The 27,489-nt window shown below is 36.0% G+C and overlaps 3 protein-coding genes across 3 annotated transcripts; 1 reads left to right on the top strand and 2 right to left on the bottom strand.

Moving 5' to 3' along the window:
- On the top strand, window positions 1-2,860 carry LOC130944028 (uncharacterized). Its single transcript, XM_057872147.1, has 5 exons — window positions 1-396; window positions 692-943; window positions 1,269-1,412; window positions 1,495-2,181; window positions 2,294-2,860. Exons 1-5 carry the CDS (start codon window positions 274-276, stop codon window positions 2,534-2,536), a joined length of 1,449 nt encoding a protein of 482 aa, XP_057728130.1. The 5' UTR covers window positions 1-273; the 3' UTR covers window positions 2,537-2,860.
- Window positions 2,861-5,457: 2,597 nt separating this feature from the next.
- LOC130946294 (protein NRT1/ PTR FAMILY 2.6-like) lies at window positions 5,458-7,469 on the bottom strand. Its single transcript, XM_057874969.1, has 4 exons — window positions 7,357-7,469; window positions 7,054-7,271; window positions 6,397-6,953; window positions 5,458-6,280 (listed from the first exon to the last, which is right to left on the bottom strand). The coding sequence occupies exons 1-4, from the start codon at window positions 7,454-7,456 to the stop codon at window positions 5,515-5,517; spliced, it is 1,641 nt and encodes a 546-aa protein (XP_057730952.1). The 5' UTR covers window positions 7,457-7,469; the 3' UTR covers window positions 5,458-5,514.
- Window positions 7,470-25,110: 17,641 nt separating this feature from the next.
- On the bottom strand, window positions 25,111-27,468 carry LOC130945713 (protein FAR1-RELATED SEQUENCE 5-like). Its single transcript, XM_057874421.1, has one exon. It carries the CDS (start codon window positions 27,466-27,468, stop codon window positions 25,111-25,113), a length of 2,358 nt encoding a protein of 785 aa, XP_057730404.1.
- Window positions 27,469-27,489: the final 21 nt, after the last annotated feature.

Raw genomic sequence — 27,489 nt, 5'->3', positions numbered from 1 at the left:
AACAGATTCGTTTTTGGTCAGTATTAGTAGAAATCGTATCATGTCCATGAAGAAATCGTTTCTGATCCAAGTGATGGTGGACCCGTGTCCAGCTACAAAAAAGCCAGTACCCAAACAACGAGAAAAGGGCAAAATGGAGAAAGAAAAGAAAGAACATCCACGTTAGCGTCTTCACCCTTTGTCGAACAGTGCTTGGTTATTCCAAAAGGAATCAAGCTCTGCGAACTGCAACTACACGCTCATTCTGAGAAGAAAAGAAAAGAATCCCTGGAAATGGAGAACTTCGACAACGTTAGGGTCAATACAAGGGTTCGACGAGGATTCACTGATATTTATAGGAGAGAGGTTGGGTTGTCTCACCCTAGCGGCTTTGCTCGACGCTTTTCTGCTTCAGAGGTTTTCACTCGAATTCTCTTTCCATTGTTTCACGTCGGTAACTTCGTGATCGCTTTCAATGTTTGAATTTCGAAACTTAATGTAACATTGGCATTTTTGAGCATGCATCAGAAGAGGTGGCCCAGGTATGCGTTTCTCTGTCATCCAAGGAAGCTACAATTTTGTGGTTTCGTGTTCTTCAAGTTTAACATGTTCCCCCATTGCTGTAATTTGTGAATTGGGAAGCAAGTTCAGAAATTTGAATAGTTGTTATGATATCTATTGGTGATTATGAATATCTTGTATATGCTTGCAGGCTCTTGTGCAGAACCTGAATTTGTATGGCAAGTTAAATGGTCATGAAGGTTGTGTGAATGCAGTGGAGTTCAACTCTACTGGCGACATTCTTGTCTCAGGTTCTGATGACAGGCAAGTTGTGGTTTGGAATTGGGCATCCAAAACTAAATTGTTTGCATACCCTTCTGGCCACTCAGACAACATATTCCAGACAAAGATAATGCCATTCACCAATGACAGCCGAATAGTTACTTCTGCTGGTGATGGCCAGGTAAAATTTACTCAGTATTGAATTCAGTATTCTGTTCTTCGCTTTTGTCAATCTTTGTAACTACAAAGGAAAAATGGGAGACTGTTGAATAGAATACCATAATAATAAAGCATAACAAACCAAGATCATTTATATCGATTTCCTTCTTCAGTTGAATAGTTTTATCATCATGTGGATTTTGGAGCCTTTCCCTCTGGTACATCATTCAAATGATATTAAACATATGTATATGCTGGAGGTCCAGAATTAAGCTCAACCTAACTTATGCTCTTTCAAAGTGTCTGCTGAAATCCCCTTGTCTGGAAATTGATCTTTCCTTTTGCAGATAAGGCTTGGTGTTCTTCGGGAGGATGGTCGAGCTGACACTACATTGTTGGGGAAGCACCGTGGAAATGTCTACAAGCTTGCTCTGGAGCCAGGAAGTCCACACATATTCTACAGTTGTGGTGAAGATGGTTTAGTTCAACATGTTAGTCAACTATTACATCTTGTTGCATGTTGAGGCTTTCCTTTATACTATATACTAACAGTTGTAAAGGTTTCCTTTGTAGTTTGATTTGCGAAGTAGTTCTGCTACAAAATTTCTCTGTTGTTCCTCATCTATGGGGAGCAATAAAGATTCCACAAGCAAGATAGGTTTGAATTCCATTGTGATTGACTCTAGAAATCCATATTACTTTGCTGTTGCGGGATCTGATCAATATGCACGTGTTTATGACATAAGAAAATGTCAGGGGGATGCAGCAAGAAATTCAGATCTACCTGTTAACACATTTTGCCCAAATCACTTAATTGAGTCAGATACTGTGCACATCACAGCATTGGCTTATTCAAGCTTTAGCGAGCTCCTTGTTTCTTATAATGATGAGCTGATTTATCTGTTTGAAAAGAATGCCGGCTGGGGTTCTTCACCTTCTGCTTCATCTGAGGACTTGAAGAATATTCAACAGGCACAAGTTTACTCGGGCCATAGAAATCAACAGACAGTTAAGGGAGTGAGTTTTTTTGGCCCCAGTGATGAATATGTGTTGAGTGGCTCAGATTGTGGCCATATATTCATCTGGAAAAAGAAGGATGCTAAGCTGGTGCGATTAATGGTCGGTGACCAGCATGTTGTAAATCAACTTGAACCTCATCCACATTTACCTATTCTGGCAACTTGTGGTATAGAAAACGATGTGAAAATCTGGGCTCCCCTAGCAAGTGACCTTCCACCAATTCCTGTGAACGCGAAAGAGGTACGATAGGATGTGTTTTGGCTATAGGATATGTTTGTCATCAGTATGCCATTTTCGTTTACATAATTCATTTTCCATTCTTGTAACTTCCTGACTGAATATATATAAACAGATAATTGAGGCAAACCGGAAGGGCAGAGAAGACCAGACACGGGGAACCCTTCCTCCTGCTGTTATTATGCATGCTCTTCGCCTGCAGAGGCGGCAGACATTGGCCTACATTGAAAGAAGATATAACAGAGCTGACATTATGAGTGATGATGAAGATTCAGAGGACTACATTCTAGGATTATCAGATGATGTCTCTTCTGAAGAGGATTCTACTGCAAATTCAAGAGATTGCAACATTAGCTAAGCTTGAAGAAGCGGATTTTGTTGAAGTTGGCTGATCAATTCCTTAGGAAATGATGTTAGCTTCACCGTTTCCAATAAGTATTTTGATAACAGAATCAAAATACACAAGTTTGAAGTATGTAGTGATAAACTTCATAGGGAATGATTAGGGAGTGAAGAGTAAAATATTGATTGTTCCAGTTGAAGTTTGTTGTTCAGGTTGATAGTGCAATGAAATACTGACATCATTATATGTACAGGTATGAAATAATTAATTAACAGACAATCTTTCATAAACAAGACGAGGAAATTTGGTATTAACTGTATTACACTACTATGTAAATAAGGGAGAAGCCTTACTCTTGTTTTTTCTTATGATGTTAACATCTTAACAGTGATTTTGTCAATTATATTTTTGTTATTCACTCTTTAATCCCTTCTTTATCAAACACCTAGAATGAAAAGTGAAAATCCAAAATCCGAATCTTTTGTCTATCCGGTTTGAATGCTGTTATTGACCTCCATTGTTTTGCACTTGAACCTTCTGATTGTCACACATTGCACAAAACTCTTAACATTGTCAAATGTCAAAATCAAAACTAAATAATTCCTTATATTCGATATGAAAAAATCTAGGGGACCAGTAACTTTTGTAAATTTTGGTCAGTACTTAATCATCAAAACAAAAGTGGGTGATCTTCCACCATTAGATGTAATCTCACACCATTAAAAACATTATTGATGGCTAATTGATGGTTACAAAATACCAAAATTGCTGGTCCCCTAGCATTCCTCATTGGATATTATATTATACAGATATAATATAAGTAAAGTGTTGGGGTTTTGAATTTCATCTTGTGCATGTAGCAATTCATTTTGAAAGCATTTTAACAATAATTAAGGCACACTTTTAACATGCATATTTTTAGGAGGGGAAAAGCTAATATAAAAGAAAAATCGTAGTAACCAGGTATATCATCCACTAAAACTTGGCCCATTTTTTATTTTAAAAGTGCTCGTTATGGGTTATTGTCGGCCATGCCACTAATAGTAGTAAGGTTGAATCTTATGCTGTCTGTGATTCCACAAAGTCACTGATTGATGAATACTAGTAGCTACAGATATCTTTATATATGCCATTTATATTTCATTATTATTGTTCTTTATATACATATGCCTATGCTGATTAGGTTTGAGAGAAATTTGTCCGACAATTATGAGATTGGGGTGAACAACATTATGACAAAATCAACACTCAACAGTAAGGACCAAATTAATGCAGAAAAGTGTAAACTAAACAGTTTGTTTTTGACTTTGTTTATTCTAGCATATATATGTATTACACCGATATTGTTGATAATGTTTTTTTACAAGTCATATCACATAGATAGAGTAAGAAACTAATAATGCTACTTCAGATTACTTGCTCCCTAAATATAAAAATCGTTTTATACATTTATAAATTTCGCATGCTTCCCCTCATGTGAAACGAGAATATGCTTAAAATCCTCTCATACCTGTATAAATAATAATTTATCATATAAATAATTAACACTCAACACTTGTTTTCTCCAACTAACGTAAAAAAATTTGGTTCAAAGGTATGGTGTTGTTATATATGTGCTAAGTGCTAACAACTATATAGGTACAGTCCAGAATATATCTTATATGGTGACAACATTATGCCAAAATGGCAAAATATCTGAATTTAATTGCGTAAAATTGAACTTGACCTCTTTTTTTATACATCACGCTATTACTGAGACTATATATTATCATGGAGATAATCTCTTTTTATTTTCTTATGTCAGCGTATCCCTTATCATAAGGTTCTCGGTCCCAGCTGCATATATATAAGAGAACTATTTTAATGAAAATACTAAAAATATTTTTTTATGATGATTTTTATTTAAAAAATATGATTTATTTATTTAGTCATATTTTAAATAAAAATAATACTATTATAATATATAAAAATCAAACTCTATAATTTATCATTAAATTATTAAAATGAAATATCTTCAGACGATAACAATCATGATGAAATCTTCATTGGAATAACCACCTTATCCGATATGTTAGAAAAATAAAAACATCTTGCAAGTAATTCCATTCATGGTTCAGTTCTCGTCCATAGATGTATTTTTGGCTGCACTGCAAAGTGAAAAAGATTTCTTAAACATAGCTTTGACACTGATAAAAGTAAAACACAATTACTAGAAAGTATTTGATAAAACACTACAAGTGATTTTATGATACGATATTAAAGTTGACTTAATTTAATGTTATTAGATTTCATTTGTAAATATTTGTGTTTTAAATAATTATTTCTGACCTAAAAAAAGGTGTATTACAAGTTTTACATTTTTTAAAAATATAGTCTCTAAATAATTTATAAATATGAGTTTTTATAGATCTCTTAACTAATTTTAAAAATTAAGTTGAGCTCATTAATTTCAATTTTAATAAATTTGGTAATTAAAATTTATCAACAAATAATTGTATATTAAACATAGTCAATAAAACTATTTAATTAAATGTTATATAAGAACCCAGCGGTAGATGGTATGCATTACCAATGGAGAAAAGTTTAAGGATATATAATTTTAATTTTAGTTAGTATTTTAGTTAATAGTTTAAAATTTTTAGTTTGGCAATTTAATATCATATTTTTAGATAATACTTTTAAATATTGTTGATTAACATTTAACCAAAAACAATAAATTATATTGACTCTATAACACTATTGTTATCAATATAAAAACGATTATGTAATGATGAGTATATGATTACCAAGTGATCAATACATATATTATTAGACTAATTCTATATATGGTGTCTACGAATTAGTATTTAATTTTTATTAGTAAATTTTAAATATTTGAAAATCATTTATTTTTATATTTTTAAAATTAAATATTTATTCTTAACCTTAGACACCACTTTTTATTAGACATCATATCAGCTGTTACTCATAAGTCATAACTACACAACACACTCCTAAATTTTGCTATACTTGTAGAAAGTAGCACATATGAGGTAATACACAAAGTTGATGCCACTAAAGAAGACTAACATCCAATACACATTATCAACTCTCCCATAATCAATGTTATCAGGCAACCAGTGAGTACTTCTACGAACTTCATGAGTCAACGCAGTGATTAGATAAAATGCTATCCCTATGATCAAAGAAATCATGGCCGTTGATGTGCTACTCAGTGATTGTGGGAGTTGTTGGTAATAGAATGCAACTTGCCCCGGAAAATGAAAAGCTTCTCCGACACCAACCAACACCAATTGTGGGAACAACCAAAGTATAGACATAGACTTGTTTGCATCATGGAACATCTTAAGCCTCTTGGATTCAACAATTGCTGAAACAACCATACCCAGGATATTGAACACGTGTCCTACTCCTATTCGTTGGAGTGGTGTGGGTGTTTTTCCAGTTAGTTTTTGATAGAATGGCCATAGGACCCTATCAAGAAGAGAGAGGAAAATAGATGTGGAGATTAGGAGTATGACACCAAGGGAGCCTGCTGGGAATTTGAAATGGGGTCCTAAGTGAGCTTCCATTACCAATGCTTGAAGAAGCGATAGGTTAGCTTCCATTCCTATTGGAATTGCTAGGAATATACTTGAAGTCAAGAGTGGCAAAATTCCAATCACTTTCTTAAAATCTTCCACTTGTTGAACAGTGCATAGCCTCCATGATTTCTCAATTGAGTCTCCCTCAGTAAGCAGAGCCGCACGATTGAAAAACCTGCATTAAAAAATAGAAAAGACGGATGTAATTGCACCATCGCATAAACTGTGAGTGCATCAAAATTAAAGGTAATACTTAAAAAAACAGAATTCAAATAAATAAATAAACAGTACCTGAATCTTTTTGCTGGTATTGCGGACACTGCTGGAAGCGTAGCATCATGATGATGGGCACCATTGTAGTAGTCCTGTGTTGATGATGAAAGCTGAGATTTCCACTTTCGAATAGAAGCAACAGGAACTCTTGCAAGATCCACAAAGGCGCTTCTTCCCCTTGGAGTTTGAGGGAGATAATAGCGGTACCCCATCAAGAAAACCATGACACCAATCATGTTTGACACCACACATATCCAGAACCCCACACCCCAACTCACATTATCTTGAATGTAAACCAATCCGGTGAAGCCTGCAACTGAAACAACGTACCAAGTGAAGAAGAACCAGTTGAAGAAGATGGTTTGATGGTGAGTGTTATCATGGAACTGGTTTGCTCCAAGTGCTGCTGTTGTAAAGCGCGTTCCACCGAAACCAATTGCTACTAGCGCTATTCCAACGTATAACACTCCATATTGCATCACAGAAGCTGCTTCGCATATGTTTGATCCATTGTTAATGCACTGTTTAGGCCTTAATGATTTTATGCTTGCAGTCAACGCAAATACAATTGTGCCCTGCAATCAATAATAATTTAGTCAAACCTGTTGAAGTCTCTTAGCTATTAATTTCACGAATTTTTACCTAGTTTAATTATAAAAGCTAAATTATTAGTACCAGCAAAGAGACACAAGAGGAAACCAAGACAAGAGTGAAAGAGCCAAAGAAACAGTCAGCAATGATAGCCGCAAAAAATGGGATTAGATTAGTGGTGCCATTAACCACATTTGAAATCTGAGTAGCACTGATGCTCTTTATATTGAACTCTTGTATCAGATATACGATCATGTTTGCCCAAATCCCTGAGCTTGCAAGTGTTATTCCAGCTACTGTGGCTGTCATCAATCACCAAATATTAGAAAATGCATTTATGAGAGAGGTCACTCACTGAATATAATGATGCATACAAAATATATATACCAATGATGAAGGGGAAGCTTGGCCAACCACCTGGCTTGCTCCCACTAGTATTGTTCTTCCGAGCTTCTTCTTCTCTCAAGGATGAGTGTGTGCTCTCCATTATTAATTCTTTCTTGCACTTCAACTTTATTTTAGCCTGTTCTTAAAACTTCATTTTATAGGAAGTTTGCTTTACCTACCTCATGTCCACCAATGTTGTTTAAAACTAACTTTCGTGTAATCAATGTAAACAATAAGCTTTAGAATTGATCTAATAGAATAAAAAAATACTCTATCCCAAATTACCTCATAAATATTAAAATTAGGATAACCATATGCACAGAATTGAACATTCAACAATTGTTAACTGTACATGAGTAAATTGAATTAAAAGAAATAACCATTCCATTAGAAATAATGAACATAATCATCTGTATACCTATTGAATTGAACATCCGACATATTCATTGTTCACATTATTTAGTATTCTCATTGTCTACCTATACTTTTCCAATTCTAATTGACTTACTGAATCGGACCATCATTACTGTTTGTTATTATCGTGAAATTAAATCATTATTCCTACCGACTTAAATCAATAAAAAGAGATATATAAATAATTATGTCACAACATAGTACTTATCCAAAAAATTATTTAGATTTTTGTAAATTTTTGTATAATTTTTTTTATTGGTCTTGTGCTAAAAAAATTCGGATTAACAAAAATCAAATTCTAAACTTTTAGTTTATTTTTATGCTATTTTCCCTAAAAATTAGAATTTTTATTATTAAAAGTTCTAGAATTCAAACATTATTATCCTCTAAAAAAAGTCACATAAGAAAAATAAATTATACAAAAAAATTTAGGTAAATAAAAAAATACTCTTATTTAAAAGAACAAAAATATGTTAAAAATATAATTATTTATTTACATACAGTTTAAATTTTTAGAAAAAATAATACTATATAACAGCTATTAGAAATCTTATTAATTTAGCATAACTCGTTTCAAATTTTGAAAAAATAAGTCTTTCTATTTCATATAAGTTTCGGTATTTAAAACAAATTTCAAGTTACTAAGGAAGCTAATTACTTAGCAAGGTACCAATTTGATTATGGTCCTATATGATGTTTCACAATTACAAGGTGATAGTAATCAGTGGCTAAGAAAAGTGGTTGAATCTTAGTTTCTTTTTTATAGAGTATTACTTTTACTTTTTCAATAAATTTTAAGAGATATTTTTATTTTTGTCTCGTAACAAGTTGAGATATATTTTTTATTTTGTCTTTTGAGAATAAAAAACAGAAAAGAAGTAGAGAAGAAGAATTGACACCAAATATATCCTAGTTCATTTATTAGGTACAATGTAGCCTATATCTAGTCTCTATCAGAACAATAATGAAATTTCACTATCTTTTTCAATATTACAAATACAAATTCTTTCCTAAAATCTACCCAATCCTATTTGGGACAAATCCAGATTCTAACCCCAATCTGAATTTGACTTGGACTCAAACCAAACTTTCAACAGCAAAGTGCTAATCCAACTTGTGAGAGAATTCTCACATGATCATGACACACAATAGAAAGATGTACAAAAAAACTCTGAAACATCTATGACTTTTTCTCTAATTTTGCTCACTACCTTTTATCTCTCACTGGCTTTTTCATACAAACCTGACCATGTTTGCCTTTTTCACCATAAGACTCAGACAGACAAAATTAAGAAAAAGAAACTAAATGAACATTATTGAAGGAGAAAAACTCAGAGAGCTTTAAGGTAGTTATGAGAACTCTGTGCTTTTTCACTTTCTCTCCTTACCTCAACCCTTGGCCGTTCACCCTTAATATAGAGGGGTAAAACTTCCAAGGTTGAAATCAAGTTGCACCCTCATAGCATCTTTCTTATTCAACATCAGAGTAGCGGCGGCTTGAATAGAGGAGAGAGAGAGAGATAGTTTGAATCTATTTGTATGTATCTCTCTCATCCTTTTTCATCCATCTTCTTCAATCTTGGCCATTGATCTTGACTTTGGCCCCAATAATTGATTTTGAACGTTGATGAGCATCTGACCCAAAATGACTTCATGTTTTCCATTTTTGCTTCTTGCAACTTGAGACTTTGAGGCTTACATCTTCTTTGAAGCACAAAAATAAAAATAAACTTTTGCTGTGCCTTTACCAAGATAAATTTACTTTCTGATCGAAGCTTTTCTTTCCTTTCTTGGCAAAAAAATCTTTTAGCCTTTCTTCACAGATTTTCTTCTGTGAAAAAAATCTTGCTTAGCCTTTTTTCATAGCCTTTTATCTATGGCTTCCATTTTTTTCTATCTTCTTTTCTGAGTGATTGATTTGACCGAAGCAAGAAAGAGAGGAGAGAGAAGAGAGGAAGCAAGAAAGCTTTGGGTGGAAGCTATCAATGCAAATTAAATTGAATTGAATTTGGAGTTACGATTTTTAAGAAAGTAATTAATCGAATTGAAATTTGAGTTCCAGTAATCAAAAGAGTAGGTAACCAAAGAGTGCTTGATCTATTTCCTTCTTTTTTTTCTAGTTCGGATCAAAGATGTTGTTGGACCAAGAAAATTGTTGACTTAGAATTTGCATTAGTTTCTTGGCCAATTAATTTTACTACCTTTTTAAAATTCAGTCACTTGTTATGAAATAATTTTTGCGAGTTAAACCTCAGAGTGGTCTCTGAACTTGAACTCGACCCTCAAAGTGGTCCTTAAGCTTGCACTGACTTCAATATTATCCCCAAATTTAACACAAGTGGTTCACGGTTGTCCCTGAAGCATTTTCTGGGGAATATTCCTTAACGGCGTGCTGACGTGTATGGAGAGGGGCCATGTTGGAGAGGTAACAGTTATCTGATGTGGCAGTTATCTTTATTTAACTCAATTTAGTCTCTGAAATCATTTATAACCCTAATCCCAATTTATCACGAGAAACCAAACTGTTTCTTCTTTTCTGCTCTCCTTCGTCTTCCCTGGCACTATTGAGCTTGATTTGAGTGGGTCATGATGGGTGGAGGCAGCAACCATGTTAGTAGCTCCAGTAACCGACGATCAGAGAGAAGCTGTGGGAGGAGAACCACCAGAAGTAGTCACGAACGAATTTCAGATAGGTGTGAGTGTGGTAGTCGACCCGTCCTGAAGTGGTCAGGAACAGAGACGAATTCAGGGAGAACATTTTATGGTTGTCCTAACTACAATGTAAGTGATTTTTGTTAATGAATATACCTAGCGTCGTTGCTTATTAAATTTGTAACATTTCTTCTCCATGGGCATGAAATGTGGTTGCAGAGTGTTGGCAAAAGGTGGTGTGGTCTTTTTATGTGGATCGACAAAGTTGCTGATGAAGAAGAAGAAAGTGACAGAGGTAATTCTGGCTTTGAAATGGAGGAGTGGAGAATGAAATTTTCTTGGAAGTTTGGAAGCTTGGAGTCTGAAGTTAGGGCTCTAAAACTAGCATTTTGTTTGTTGTTGGTTGTTGTTACAGTAATTGTAATTGTTGTTTGTGTAGTATGGAAGCAGTGATTTTCAATTGAATATTGTGTAAAACAAAAGTTGTAATTGCTGTACCTTATGATGAAGAAATGAATAGATTTGTGTAATTCTATTTTAAGTAGCTAAGGAAGTGTAATAAAATTTGAAACATTCAACAATAACATTCTCACATTGTTAATTATTTTCCAAAGTTGTCTGTGTCAAACTAGACACGATCAAAAGACAACATAGAGTATTTAACTACCATAATCCAAAACACATACACCTTGACACATGGAACTCAGAAACCATAAATTTCAATGTTTAAAAGCAAAATATCTTAACAGAAAAATAGTAAAATGTTCATTTGTTGAATTTTCTTGGTGGTTTGAACCCCGGAGTTGGAACAAAATGCATGGCGTTACGCAACCTTGAAGTTGTAGCTACTGATGCACCAACCATTGGATCGATACAAGCACTTGTCGGAGGTGGAGTATTTGAAATTGGAACAGTGGCTGGTGGAGAAGCATTTGAAACAGTTAGTGGAGGAGCACTGGTTGCTGCTGGAGGAATCGAAGCTATTGCAGATGGTGGAGGTTGTCTTCTTTTTGAGGGAGCTTTGGTGGCCTTGCCTGTGGCTGATTTACTTGGTGGGATTCTTCATTTTCATTTTCTGACACCATTGGTTGACTCATGCCTACCTCAATCTCAGTAGCATTGCCCTCATCTGGGACTTCAGGTGTAGCAGGGAGAGGTTATTGCTGATTTCCTGTATTAGCTTCACTAGCAGCAGCAGCTACAACAGCTGCCACAGCTGCAGCCTCGTCGTCAGTCTTCTTCTTAGCACAATTTCTCTTGTCGTGACCCTTGCCACCACAATGACGGCATGAACCCTCTTTATATACCCTCTTCATCTTGGTGATCTTCTGCTTCTTGCCTCCAACCGGGCCTTCATCAACTCCCTTTCTTCTTTTCTTCTTGGGTGCCCTTGGCATCTTCTTAAATTTGGGTGCTTGTGGTCTTTTATAAAGTGACTTCTCCCATAGTTTCTGGCCAGGAATAGGATTGATATGGAATGCATAGGTGTCATTGTATGCATCCATTTTCAACCATCTATGACAGAAGTCTTTGGGCTACCTACCTGCCCTAGCCATTCCAGCACAAGCATGGACACAGGGCATCCCTGTTTCAAATCAATAAAATGCATCCAACTTACTAAGTAACCAATTCCAATTCTAGTATGCAATCCACAATAAATTAAGAAAAACAATTACAATATCAGAATAATTATTGGAAGGGTAATGACAATTAAAGTAATACCACTTAGTTGCCAAAGTCCACATGTGCATATTCCCTTTCCCAAGTCCACTACCATGTTTGTTGGCCACCCATGTCCCTCGAATTGTTCATAGTCCGCATTTCTGGACCACATTGGCATCCAATTCTTTGAAGCATTCCTGATCTTTTCCAAGCGGCTACATTGAACAGGGGGTAGTAACCCAACATGGTTCTTGAATTTCATTTTGTTTCGGGCTATTGTCCTCATGATATACATTCTAGCATCCTCGAGTAGTGTGATAATTGGTTTAGCCTTTGCTTCCTTGATTCTTGCATTGAATACTTCGCAAGTATTGTTACAGATGTTGTCACATTTTGGTTGGGTAGGGAAGAAGGCCCGACTCCATGCATCTCTTCGCTATTTGGCAAGGTACTCCCAGGCTTCCTTTTTAGCTCTCTGAATTTTCATCATCCCCTCAACGAATCCCTCTTGAGTGGTAGATCTTGCAAACTCCCACAGTAATCCTCTGAGTTCGTTGTCTTTCCACTACTTATTGAAGTTTCTCCACAAGTGCCATACACAATTTGTGGTGGACATCAGGGAAGACCTCCTGGACAGCTGTGATTAGTCCCTGCAGGAAACCAGAAAAATTATTAACTTACAATATCAGGACCCAACCTGGTCCCTCAACTTACATAAGTGACATAAACTTAGTCCCTACATATACATAAGTGATATAAAATTTGTCCCTAGACATACATAAGTGACAGTAAACTCGTCCCGACGAGATAGTAAGTTCTACTCCTATCTCATTCTATTAATACAGGTATATTGAAACAGAATCATGAAAGCAAAACATGACAGCAACAATGTCTGAAACAAACCAGTTCATAAACATGGCAACAAAAAAATACATCAACCTAAAGAGTTCAACCATTTCTAAATTACAATAACTAGTAAATAACAAATTCGTCGTTACCTTTTGCATGTCCGAAATAAAACAGCATCCATTTTGGGTGTAGCTCCCTAGATCATCATGCAGCAGCTCAAGGAACCACCTCCAATTATCTATGTTCTCCACTGGTACAATGGCATATGCAATTATGTAAATGTGATTATTGGCGTCTTGTCCAATGGCTGCCAATATTTGTCCACCAAATCTGATTTTCAGGAATGCTCTATCAAGCCCTATTAGAGGTCTGCATCCCGCCTTAAACTCCTTCATGCATCCATCGAGACAAATGTACATCTTGTCAAAAGTGGACTCTTCTGATTGATTGGGATGAGGAATTGTTGTGATGCGTACAGTAGAACCAGGGTTGCACTTCAGGAGAGTCTCATCATAATCTCTCACCATCCCATATTGTGCAGCAGCATCACCATACACAATGTGCCTTGCATCTCCGAGTGCTCTTGTCAGCGAAGATTTGTTCAACTCCAAGTCACATTTACTCTTAAAGTATGTTAAAGCTTCAGAGTGCTTCAGATTCGAAAATTTCCTAAGCTTCTTGACCAACTTGCTAGCTAACCACCCTCTGTTAGCTAATCTATTTTTTTGTCTCCCTTGGACAGGTATGATCATCATTGAAGGTTTTAACTTGCCAGCTAACACTCTCACTATCCTTAGAGGCATAGATAACCCATGGACAGTCCTCAACCTTACATAAAGTCCTGCATCGTATTTTATCATTTTTCTTGAATCTAACTCTCCTACCTTCCTGGATGCAATACTCCCTCACAGCCTCTTTAAAATCCATCTTCGTGTTGAATTTCATCCCTACCTCTAATCGGACTTCCCCGAACCTTGTTCCTTCTCTGAAAACAGGAAATGCATTGTCATTCTGAACTTCAGCAAATTCATCCTCTGAGTTAGGGAGTGTCTTCATTTCTTCGGAATGGCAAGAATCTGCCCTATCTGACTCATCATGATATTCATCATGAGCATCATAACCCCAATATCAGGACTATGATTTTTCGGTTGTCCAAAAAAAACTCATCATCTTCACTGGAATCATCCTCAGGTACTAATCCATCATCAGGTTCTAGTATCTCCTTCCACAATTTACCGAGTTTAACTTTTTTAGGATGCTTCCTATTTACTTCTTTCCTTTTACCTTGCAGTATTGTATTGGTGACCTCTTCATCACTCGAACTCTCCTCAGCTCTGGGCTTGTAAGCACTATCCTCTGCACTTTCATAACTGTCCGAAGAGTCTAATTATGATAACACAACCGTATCAGCTTGCTTTCCCTTACCCTTAGTTGTTTGCCTCGCCACATGACCTTTGGCTAAACGCCTGGTTACATATCTCCTACTCAGTGTTGTTCTTCGTTCGCTTTTATTTCCAGTTTTTTTCAAAGCAGCACCTTTCTTCTCTGTCCCATTCTTTGAGGGAATTTTCAGTTGAAAAATCTTACCCTGTTTTGGCTTAGGCACCAGTGTTGGAATACTTTTGGGAATTGGTGTTGATTTCATGGTTGCAGCTGGTTCTTGAGTATGACCCATATCTTGGTTGGATGGGGCAGGGGTAACAGCCATAGATATTGGGGGTCAGAATGGTGGATTTGGGGGGTTAGGGTTGATTTGGTGGTTGCAGCTGGTACTTCAGTATGGTCCATGTCTTGGTTGGGTGGGACAGGGATAGTTTTCGTAAAGGTTGCCTCCTAGGTGGGTTCGGTAGTACTCGAACGGTTGATACATGGGGTTGGAACTGGGTCTGGAGGAATGGCCCTGGAGTTTGGTCCTGTTCTCAGCAAAACTGGTTAGGTAGGGACTTCAATCACCACCTCCTCCTTGTCCTTTCTGAATGGTGGTTCTTCCAAGTACATTGGAATAGATACCCCCATGTTCATAGTACACATGCACCTCTCCATGGTTGCTTTCAGCAAGGAAGCACATCTCTATGAGCTCAGTATCAGAATTAGGTTTCCTTAGGCCAATTTCTAAGAGTCTGTTTGGAACCAGCCACCAACAGTGTTCAGCCTTATCATACCCAAGTTTTTTGTAGTAATTCCTGATGAAAAAGACATCTAGCCTATCAGGGTCAAGCTTCAGAATCTCTGTAATATGGTCCCTGGTGTATGACACGACACCGTTTTCACTCCTCACAAAGGATCTCCCATGGTGACACACAATAGTTATGAGACCCATCTGAAAAAAATAACAAATGATAACCAAAATTGCCATCAACCAGGAAAGCACAATAACCCCAGTCCCTAACCCTCCATGAACACACATAAACTGCATACATAAACAACCTACATTCTTCTATTTTTAGCACATTACAACCATAGCTACCATCATTACAGCAAAAAACAATAACAAAAAAAATGCAACAACAACATACGGAGAAAACCCTAACAAAAATTTTCAGAAAAACCATATAACAAAACGATGAGCGAATGAATATATAATGACTTAACAATGTACAAAAAGTCATGATCAACAAAAATAGAGGAGTAGATGGTAGCTATTTTATTTATCCTTTCTATTTTGGTTACCTCTAACAATCAAAGTGCTTCCCGTCAGACCACTACGTGTGCGATAGAGACGAGATAATCACAATATGCTTGATTTCGTTGAGAGAAAAGGCTAGTGAAAATCTCTCTCAGAGTGGCACCATTGAAGAAAATAAGGAGAAGAGGAAGAGACTGTGTTGGTTTGAGAGAGAAGTAGTCACTGCATGTTAAATCCCTTCTACAAACACTAACCGACGATGTTTCAATGCAATTTGGGCGCCAAATTAAAAACGACGTCGTTTTGGGAGTCCAGCCTGGCATCCGTCAATCCAAGTCATCTTTCTGTCATTGAAAAATGTTTCAGGGACGACCGTAAATCACTTGTGTTAAATTCGAGAATAATATTGAGGTCAGTGCAAGTTTAAGGACCACCTGAGGGTCAAGTGCAAGTTTAGAGACCACTCTGAGATTTAACTCAATTTTTGCATAAGACTCGACATTCAATAATCAAATTGGGCTTGATTAAATTTGGACTATCATTGAAAAGATGTTATTTTCCTGTAGCCTCACCAAATTTATCAAACAATCAATTAAAAATAATTAACTAAACATTTAATAATATTTTTAATTTTTTAATTTACATTTTAATAGTGTTTCATCATTTTAAATTTTCAAACTCACCGCAAGGTTTTGTCCTCCTTTGATTGTTGTCTTGTTTTGTACAATTCTCTTTAGTTTGATGGAAAGTGATGTGTTACTAACTTACTAGGCACAGGATTCGGTGGTCCAGGTAACTTTGGACTACTTAGTGGTCCAAGTAGAAAACATGTTTTTAAAGTTTTTTTATCAATTACTATGTAGTCCTTGAACTATTTTTAATTGCAAATTAACCCCTTATATTTTATTTAATTATAGAAACTATTTTTTATTTTACAAATTATTTATTTATCATAAATCTATCATGTTCATTAATAATCATTTGCAAAAACAACAACAATTATATCCTCCATGGATCCCAATTGATTAAAATATTACATTCGATCCGAGACGTTCCTGAGGAGTCATGAAATCGTGTTTCGCTGAAATCCAATCGATTGGACTATCGAACCAATCGATTGAAATTTAACCCAATCGATTGGATTTCAGTTTATCACTAAACAATCGATTGTATATTCCTGGTAAGCATGGTTTTGCATAAATCAATCAATTGGTCAAAGTAACCAATCGATTGAACAATGAATTAAATGTGAAATTTATGTAATTCAATCGATTGTTTATGATTTTCAATCGATTGAATTCTTCCAAACAATCGATTGGTTTCAATATTCAATCGATTGGTTCTGGCTAAAAATCGATTGAACTTTGTACGTAACTTCTAATTCAATCGATTGGTTTGAAACTTCAATCGATTGGGAAGTGTCCTAAATGTGTTTTTTTCAGCATTCAATCGATTGGTATTGTAATCCAATCGATTGAAATTTCAAAATCGCTATATATTAAACCCAAACCATGCGTATTGAATTAGAAGTAACGTTTTAAAAAGATTCGAACCCCCATTTCTGCACCGCTCTCTTCTCTCATCGAACCAGAAAGCTTCATCTTCTTCTCTCTTCTTCTCCAATCTCACCAACATCCACTCCGTCCTACATTCGTATTATTAAACCTCAACCAATTCATTACAAAACCCACAAAACCAGTATCCCCAAAATGGCCAGAACTAAGAACACCAAAAGAGCCAGGGTTGAGGGAGAAAGCTCTGCTTTCGCCAGACTGGTTGCTTCATCACACTACATGGCAAGGTGGCTGCCGTCTCAAAGGGTACTGAAAAACTATGTGGAGAAGTTCGAGTCTAGGCCAATTGTTCCTCCCAGGTACATAACAGCTGAGTTCCTTCAGGATAGACTTTTTAATTTGGTGTTGAATGCATTGCAAACACAGCACTTAGTTGATTTTGTACAAACTAGGGATGAGTATTACCCGCACTTGGTTAGGGCTGTTTATAGTACTTTGAATTATGTTGTTCCTGAACCTGATGAAGAGGGTGAGGTAATGCCGCTGATTGAGTTTGATTTAGGGAAACAGCATTATAGAGTTACTTTGCAAGAACTAGCTGAACAATGGAGTCTAGTTTATCATGGGGCAAAATTTACTGGTGGTATTGCCGCAGATGAGGAATGGGGTGAATACAACAGATTAGTTGGTTTGCAGAGTTTACAATATGAGAATCCACAAATGGATGCTAGAGGTAATATAAGTTGCAGTGGGTTGGGGATTGAGCAGCGTATATTGATGTATTTGTTTTCATACATGTTGATTCCAAGAAAACATAATCATGGAATCTTTTTTAACGAAGATATTTTAGTGCTTTGGGCTATGGTGACTGGAAAGGAGATAACCTGGCCTTATTTTATGGTTCATCATATGCTTGAGATGAAGAAAGGAAAATCAAGTGTTGGTTTAGGATATGCTTGCCATTGGACCAAGATTTTCAAATGGCTTGGAATTGACTTGACTGAAGAGAGAAGTGTTGTCTTGACTAATGTAGCCAAGATTGATGACAGCACTCTAAGACAGATGGGAAGAGATCCGGATGCCCAACAACCTCAGGCTCAAGGGCAACCACAGGACCAGGTGCAAGCACAAACAGAGCCACCCCCACCACCACCCCCTCCTTCGCCAACAATGCAAGATTTGATGAATGAATTGCGAAGCATGAGAGTATATATGGAGGAGCAATTTGCTGATATGATGCAGCGTCAAGACAGGCAAACGGAAGCTATCAATCGTCAGGGAGAAGCAATTGACTATCTATGCACTAATCTGGGCATCACAAACCCAAGGGGCATCAACCCAAGGCTTGGACCATGAAGAAATTGTTTTCTAGAATTCCACATCATCCTATGATCTCCATTGATGCTTGGATGGGAGTTAATACATTGAGTTACAAAAAATGTAGGACAAAATCTAGTTGTTATCTTTACTGTATCATGAAATGTGTCATTTCACTTTTGAGAGTCATACTATTGTTCATTGTGTAATTTCACTTTTGAGAGTCTAGGTATGTTTGATGCTGCTACTATTGCAACAGAAGCATAAGTTATTGATCAGCTTGTTTTGTTTTTAAAGTATTAGCTATGTATGTAGATCTGCAATCAGTTCTTGTATTAAATTGATTGAAGAATGCTTGCAATCAGATGTGTATGGAAACCAATCGATTGAAAAGGTAGTAAAATCGATTGTTGTAAACTTATTTTCTAATGCAATCGATTTATTTCTATTGCAATCGATTGAATTTTCAGTGAAATCGATTGGAGTACTCTTATATATACTATTTCAATCGATTGGATTTTAATTCAATCGATTGAATAATACACACACCTCTCATTCAATCGATTGTGTTGTTATAGTAATCGATTGGAGTCGATTTAGTTACTGTTTCAATCGATTGTTTTCTAAGTGCAATCGATTGAATGAGAATCTTTTATTATTTCAATCGATTGGTGGCCTATCTACCAGTTTTGAATCTTGTTTTATTTAGTTATTAATCTAATGCGTCTATTATTATTATTATTATTATTATTATTATTATTTATCTACTTAAAAATAATTATAGATAAGATATAATTATATGAATTCTTCAAATTTAATTTTTCTTAAATTGGAAATAAAAATTAATTTAAAATTTGAAATGTATTTGTTTTTAATTAAAAGATAAGATATCTTAAAGAGTTTTAAGATTATTCTGTTGATTTAAAAATTTTTAAAAAGATAGAATTAAAATTTTGTTATCTTTTTTGGGTATATATATGTGTTCAAGCCGACTAAATTTTTATATGTTGACAAATTATTTTAAATATTTGCCTTTCAACTAAGTCTACTCGTAATATATTCTTCCGTTGATAATAATTATGGATACTCCTTCTAAGGAAGATATAGTAGGGGTCTCCAATGATGCATGTAACACACAGAATATGTCACTGGACTGTGATGTTATCAAAGTTGATTTTGGTGACCAACTTGGAACTACAATTCCTAGTGCTAAGGTAAGACTTAATGGGTTTTTAATTTCTAGTATAATGTATTACGAGTAATTTAAAATTTTATGTTTTTTATTTTCTACAGGATGACCAAGTTATTTTTGACGATGTTATTCAAAGCGAGAATCTAAATAAAGTTCAAGAATTGTCTAGTAAAGTGGACAACGTCCTCTCTAGCATAGAGGTAATTTGATGTGACAAACAGTAATTAATATATATGATGTTAAATAATTTATATATTATAACCTTTTTTACCATTCTTTTTTGCAGTCAATGAGAGTTGTAAACATTGCTCGGGACGTAATAATTGATAAAATCCTTGAATCTGTAAGCCGCATTGAGACAATGATATCACAACTCAGTCTGAACAATGATTCCGAGACTCCGACCAAGCTCTCTGTACAAAACACACATCCAATCTCAAGATTGAAGGCTAAGAGTTCAGCTATTGATATTCATACGGCTATATCAGACGATGAGGATGATCTTACTGTACTGGATCATATGTCTTTCACCCACGATGATCCGTTCCACATCAAGATCAATATGGACAAACCAGTATCTCCAACTATAAGATCCGCACCAAAAAAGAAAAATATGTCAAAGGTATATGCATGTATAGTAAAATTTCATAACTCTTATTATTTGATATTCTTAACATGATAATAAGAATATACTGAAACTGTTTTTTTTTTCTTAGGGTAAGAGCATTATGGAGACGCAGAAAAAATTACCGTTCACTCACCCAGGCGGAATTAGAAAGCCAAAGATTGAACCCAAATCAGTCAATAAATCGAAGGCGTCTTATGCACTGAGCCAACCCACAAAAGACTATAGAAGAGCTGTTTATTTCTTTTCCATTACTAGCGTAATTACCACTTAAATTATATAGTTTCTTATGGGCACTGCTAATTATTACATTTAGTGATGAGTTGCTAATACTTTTGTATTAAAATTTTTAGTCAATGCAGTGTCAATTTATGCCAACTCCAACCATGCGTCTTTTGGAAGATCAGATAAAGGCCTGTGCATATATATTTTCAGCATCGCTAGATCCATCGTAAGTTAATTTGATATTTTCTTTGTTGTCGATGAATGAGGGCCAATCTAATGTGTTTCGGTTTTTAATGGATACAGTGAAGAACTTGTCGTAACAAATACAATCAGAGCAACTAGATCAGACTTTGCACATTTCATACCTGACAGACCCATTACTGATAAGGTACAGAAGTAATCTATTAGGTAATCTACGTTCGGTTCTGGGCATGATCTCTTAATATATATTTGGATTGTGATCCAGATTCTTGAATTAGCGGCATTGAAATGCACTGATGATCAATCTGATGTAAGTTTCAAGACAACATGGCAACTTCCACCGAGATTTGTGGTATGTTCTATAACCCTGAAAAGATAAGTTCATTTATCTTTAGTTACAAATGTAATGATGATATAGAACTATACTTCTTTATCATGTACTAAAGACTATATTGGTTTGCATTAATGAACTAGGTGGATGTCTTCAACAAGAAAGATTTAAAGAAGAAGATGGAAGACTACATTTATAAATTTATGCAACCTACTGCTGATTTAAAATTTGTAAGAATTTTTTCTTAAGATTCATTGTTGGATACAGTTTTCCATTATCAGCATACATAACCGAGGGGCAAATTTTTATGGTTTAGATATACGTTCCTATTCAAGAGGATGACCACTGGTATCTAATGGTAATATCGGTTTGCGAGCATACAATTTATCACATGGACACCCATTTTAATGATGACAGAATTCGCTATCGTGAATGTGTTATGAAGACACTAGTAAGTCCGTGGAAAAATTTACATAAGCTTATTAGATCTTATTATGTTTTTATTATTTAACCAGTGAAATGAAATCAGGCACACGTACTGGAGCAAGTCATCACGTCGAATTTTTACAAGGATGATGGCATTCAAGAGTATAATAAACAATTTCATGACTACAAAATTGAAAGACCAGAAGATATACCTCAATGTTCCTCAAGCTTGAACTCTGCAACTTGGGTGATGTAGTGGATGGATATGACTTATGAATTTAAGCCATATGGTAACAACAAGGTGAGCATTTAGATAACAAATCTCTAATATTTAATCCCTATTTTTTGGAACTAATTCATAATGTATAATTTCTAGCTTGATGATCACGATATTCGCATGATAACCGCGGTGCATATACTCCGGAGTCGGATCAACTATAAGAAGCCACAGATTATAGCATCGGTCGAGAAGTTTTGGAATATGCACAGTTCTGATAATTAATCTAGATAGAGTGTAATGCTTTGGTTAGTGCGTATTTATTTGTTAGAGTTAGTGGATGTACTTCTTGCAAATTTCTTTAAATGACTTCTTAAACAGAAATGTATTGCTTCGTTACTTTTCTCAATTTTACTCTATTTCTATGCACCGTATGGAGTTTTAGTTTAATTGATTTTAAAAACACATATTTTTAATGTCATTCCCATTGATTATTTCAATAACCATCTCATACAAACATTATTTTAACAACCATCCCATACAAATATTATTTCAAACTATAAGTGATAAATTTGTAAATAAATAAATCAAAATAAAACCATGACGATGTTCTCTTACTTATTAAGAAAATAATATTATTTTGTTACTTCTTGTTTCTAAAATGATGAAAAAAAATTAAAGTAGAAAAAATGAAAACACATTTTTGTTCTACTCCAACCTTAAATTTATCCATTTTAATCGTGTTTATGAAAATAAATTCTTGTACTCGTTATTTATATTTGTGACTGATTAGTTTTAAAACCCGAATCTTAGTTCGTTACAACTAGGGGTGTTCGCGGTGCGGTTTGGTTCGGTTTTTGAGTGAAAAGTCATCCAATCCGATTGTCTAATTAAATTGCGGTTCGGTTTGGTTCGATTTTTTTATCGAAGCCATCCGAACCAAACCAAACCAATTAAAATCGGTTTGGTTTGGTTCGGTTTGTTCGGTTTTTTTAGTCAATTAAAAAAAATACTACTATACTATTTCACAAAGTCATAACATGATATATTTCGAATCATTTATTTTTTTGGAAGGAAGAAATCACTCTTAGACGAATTACCAAACATTATTAGTATACATCAAAATCAATTCTACAAAAGTTAGAATGCAAACAAAGCTTTCCTCTACAATAGGCCTATTCTAAAAGTACCCATGACCTCTTCTTTAGACACCAATGTAAGAAGTGGAATGAGTGCAAAAGAAATTTAAATTGACTGAACCACATTGAGCCATGCATTCATATCTATAGAATTGTCTTGCATATGTTCCTGTAATTGTGCTACTTTATCCTGCTGATAACAAACCAATTCCCCATATATATAGAATTGGAAATAAAAGTAATAAATCATTCTAAATCATACTAAATCAGTTCAAAATTAATTTTTTATTTTCTCAAAATAACTAATAATAATAATAAACCAGAAGCAGTTTCAGATCAATTTTTTGGATATTATCAGATAATAACTAACAGAACAATAATCTCAGTATGAACAGCAAACAGAACAGTAATTTCAGTAATTCAGTATGAACAACCCATAGGCAGTTTCATAATTCAGTATGATCTGCAATTTCAGTATGAACAAACCAGTAAATGTACATATCGAAACTAAATTGGAGTAAAATACTGTTAAAATAGAATATCAAATGACCAAACAAAAAAATCAATATGTCAACCAAAAAATGATATAAAATTTTATAAATACCCTCCAGATGCTGCTGCAGATACAAAAATAGGTTCCACATGACTGCACTTTATGTCCAAGACACTGCAAAACCACATGTATTAGATTGGGTACAATCAAAACTGAAATTATCAAGACTGCTCCATTTTTCCGAGTAATAATCTTGATATGTTTGTCTTCATCACCAGTCAAGCTTACCTAACAGTTCCATCTAGAGAAGCACTAGCAATATTGTTCCCGGAAGCAGAGAAGCAACATCGGCTGATTGGACTAGTGTGCCTCAAGAACGTCTCTTAAAAACACCACAATCAGAACCTAGAACCCTAACAATCAGAAATAATACACATTCAAAAGCTAAAATCCCCAAATACAACAAACAGCATAAACAAATACAACAATCATCAACAATCAACAACAAATAATCACCCTAAATACCAAAATCGATAAATCTATCAACAAAAATTCAAAAACAGTTGAGTCAAGTTAAAAAACATTAAAACAGCAGCAGCAAGTACCAAACAGCAACAACTAATCCCTAATCACACTAAACCTGAAATTTCAAACAGCAACAAGTAATCCCTAATCACACTAAACTTGAAATTTCAACAAACATTGCAAACAGAGAACGAGTAATCCCTAATCGCTAAACAAAATTTCCAATAATGATTTCATTTTCACTATTAGCAGCAGCAAGAAAATGTTATCCAAAATTTCAGAAGCCAAAGAAAGAGCAGCAGCACAAAATCAGCAAAGATTATCAATTTCACAATTTCACATTAAAAATCAACAAACAGAGGCTCTGGGGAGAGAAGACGGAGACACGAACAAAAAAGCCCTAGACACTAACCTTCGATGGAGGCACGGACGGCGACCCGGGAGACGACGGCGAGCGGCGATACGGCAGCAAGTTGCTCCAAGCCAACAAAACAGAGATAGCCACGGAGGTCGGACGGATGACGGGAAAGCATGACGCCGAGCTACAAGAGAGGGCCAGGCCACGGACGGCGCCGACAGCACGGACGGCGGCAGCACTGCGGCAGAACCGTTGCAAAATGCAGAGAGAACCTAGGGTTTTGGTTTGGTGAGTTAAGATGAAGAGCCGTCGAGGACCTGTCGATTTACTGGGTTCCGGACACGGGGAAGAGGAAGAAGCGGCGGTGCTGAGGAACTGGAGACGGCGGCGGCGCTGAGGAACTGGAAACGGCGGCGGCGACGATGGAGGGCTAGGGTTCCTTTGCTTCAGAGTTCTCCAGGGAGTGAGTAGTGAAATGAAATAAATGAATGATTGGGAAAGGGGGGGTTTGGGTGGAGAGGTGGAGTGGATCCGTTTTTTTTTTTTTAATTAAGAGACGGCGTCGTTTTATTTTCTGAACCGGCCGGTTACCGGTCCGGTCCACCCGACTGGTTCTCAGCCGATTCAGAGGTTTTTCAGCGGTTTTGTTTCGAACGGTTATAAATGAAGGACCGGATCGCGTACATTGCTGGTTCTCAATCGAACCGGAATCGACTGGACGGTCCGGTCCGGTTTTCAGAACTTTGATTATGATTTATCAAATAATTAATATATATAAGTAGCCAGCACGGCAGCACTAAATAACAGTTGAATACTAATTACGATAATTCTAAATAGACAAAAAATATTAATAAAATCTCATTACACCTAGAAAGCATAAGCACGACTATTGGAAGAATGTATAAAATCTCATCAATATAGTAAAAAAGAAAAAATACAGTTACGGAACTGATTTTCTACCCAAAAACATTAAAGTTTATGGACGTTGCTAACTATCACTATCTAACTCAGCCGTCGCTTCGGTACACATGTCTCCATCGTCCGAACCGATTGCTTCATTTTCTATAACGTTGTTGTCAATGTCCTTTTGCCAAGGACATGTTGTCTTCTTATGTCCTTCCATTTGACAAACACTACAACGTTGCCGCTTCTTCTTCTTAGATGGCTGTCCTGAGCCTCCAGTGGTTGGATGCACATACGAATTGCTACTTCTAGCTACACCTGAGTGAGGTTGATTATCTCCTTCGTCTGCAGCCTTGTAAGATGAGTACAATCCCATAATTAAATCACGTGTCTCTTCGTATCTCTCTGGTACTTTAGCAGCAACAGCAGCCAGTTGTTTAGAAAATTCCACCAAAGCACTTTGACGACTAATAACAACAGCATCCCTGGTGAACCCACTTGGATCATTGAGTGCTGATTTAACCTTTTTTGTCCATCTATCCAATACCAATGACCGAGGAATCTCATGGATGTCTCTGTCAACCAGAACTTTCACAATATGTTCACAGGGAATACCAAATGACTCCATTCGTAAACAGGTACACATGAAGATCATTTCTTCTTGACGAAAATCAACGGTCCACGTAAAATCGGGCCTCCCATGCTTACACACAGTGTACTTTATGCAATCATCGGTATTATCTATGTTCAGAACTCGCATTGATCCAGCTCTGGAGAGAAATGGCCGAAAGAAAAGAAATATCTCATGAGTGTATAACTCAGCAGCATATCTCTCTAGCAGCTCTATACAAGTTTGCATGACGGGCACCCCACGTGTAGATTCATAATCAGCATTGAATTCGTTAAAGCGCATGTGTGCTACACACCTTTGAAAATGCTCTACAAAACTTGTCAAATCATACCGCGACCCCACATACCTTCCCACAACTGAGTGTAAACCTTCACATCTTGATGTAGTTCTAAAGCCAGCAAAGAATTTTCCTCTTAGATATGCAGTAGCCCACATATGCTTCTCTTCGTACATGTTGATCACCCAGGGCTTATCCTCAATGCCAAATTCTTCAATAAGCTGAACCCACTTACGCTTAAACACGGGAATCTCGTAGTCTCCTGTCATAATTTTTCTAAATTTAGATGTAAACGATGGATTCCCAACATTGCTAGTTGCATTTCGAATAAGGTGCCAAGCGCATAATCTATGTCTGACTTCGGGAAATACATCTCTCACTGCATTCCTAATCGCCATGGCCCCATCAGTTATGATTGAGGTCGGGGTCTTGCCCCTCATTGCAAACATGAGCTGACGCAGGAGCCAAACATATGTATCAGTAGTTTCGTCCGCAATTAACGCAGCAGCAAAAATAATTGTTTGGTTGTGGTGGTTAACCCCGCTGAATATTACTAATGGACAACTATACTTGTTCTTCTTGTACGTAGCATCAAAAGCTATAACATCCCCGAAGAGTCGGTAGTCTAGTTGGCTAATCCCATCAGACCAGAACAAATTACGTAACAAACCTCTTGAATCGTGACATGCCTTGAAATATAATTGGGGATCCTTCAACCGCATATCCTCCAACTTCTTCAACACTCGTGCTGCATCTCCAGGAATTTGACGCCTTTGCCGAGCAATCTCATTGTACATATCTCTGGGACCATAGCCAACAAATTCGTACCCGCCTGCTTGACTAGCTAGCAGACCAAATATCTGTGAGGTGCTGATCCCTGACTTTAGCATGTTCATCATTTGCATACTATCTGCCTCTGACATTTTTCTGTGGGCAGGCAACATAGCACTGAATTGTGTATCCAATAGAACATGGTTGTGTTGGTCAGAGAAATAAAAGATATGCCACCTTCCACTTTCTGGTACAAATTTAACATCCATTCGGGCTTGACATCCAGTTCTTGTTTCCAATCTAGGTTCCTTCTTCCTTTTTTCCATCGTGTAATATTTCTCCATCCTGAATCCTTGCCTATGGCATACAAACATTTGTCTGTAAATCTCGCAACTACTATTTTTGAAGGTCTTGCTCTTCCTTGCACTAAAGCCCTTCGACTTTGAGTACTTCATATAAAAATCAAATGCAAGCTGCAAAGTAGAAAAGTGGTATTTGCCAATTTCCTCCGCAAAATTCTCACTAAATTTCAAAGATGTAATGTCTTGCACGGAGTCAACCGCATAAGCGGCTTCAACAATATAATCTGACATATCAGATTCAGAAAAAAACGCTCCCTCGGTAAATTCATCTCTGAAATCTTGTTCGAATTCATTCTGTTCATCCATCATATCTTGGTCACTTACTAGCTCTTCTTGTTGGTTAAAGTCATCGTCCTCCTGGTATTGCTCATTCATCTCAGTGTCCGTAAATATACCTGACATCTTAAAATGTCCAATGAAAAA

Source organism: Arachis stenosperma, chromosome 8, assembly GCF_014773155.1.
Source record: "Arachis stenosperma cultivar V10309 chromosome 8, arast.V10309.gnm1.PFL2, whole genome shotgun sequence".
In the NCBI taxonomy this organism is placed as follows: Eukaryota; Viridiplantae; Streptophyta; class Magnoliopsida; order Fabales; family Fabaceae; genus Arachis; species Arachis stenosperma.
Note: the sequence above shows the minus strand (reverse complement) of the source record. Positions and strands in the feature narration are given on the sequence as shown.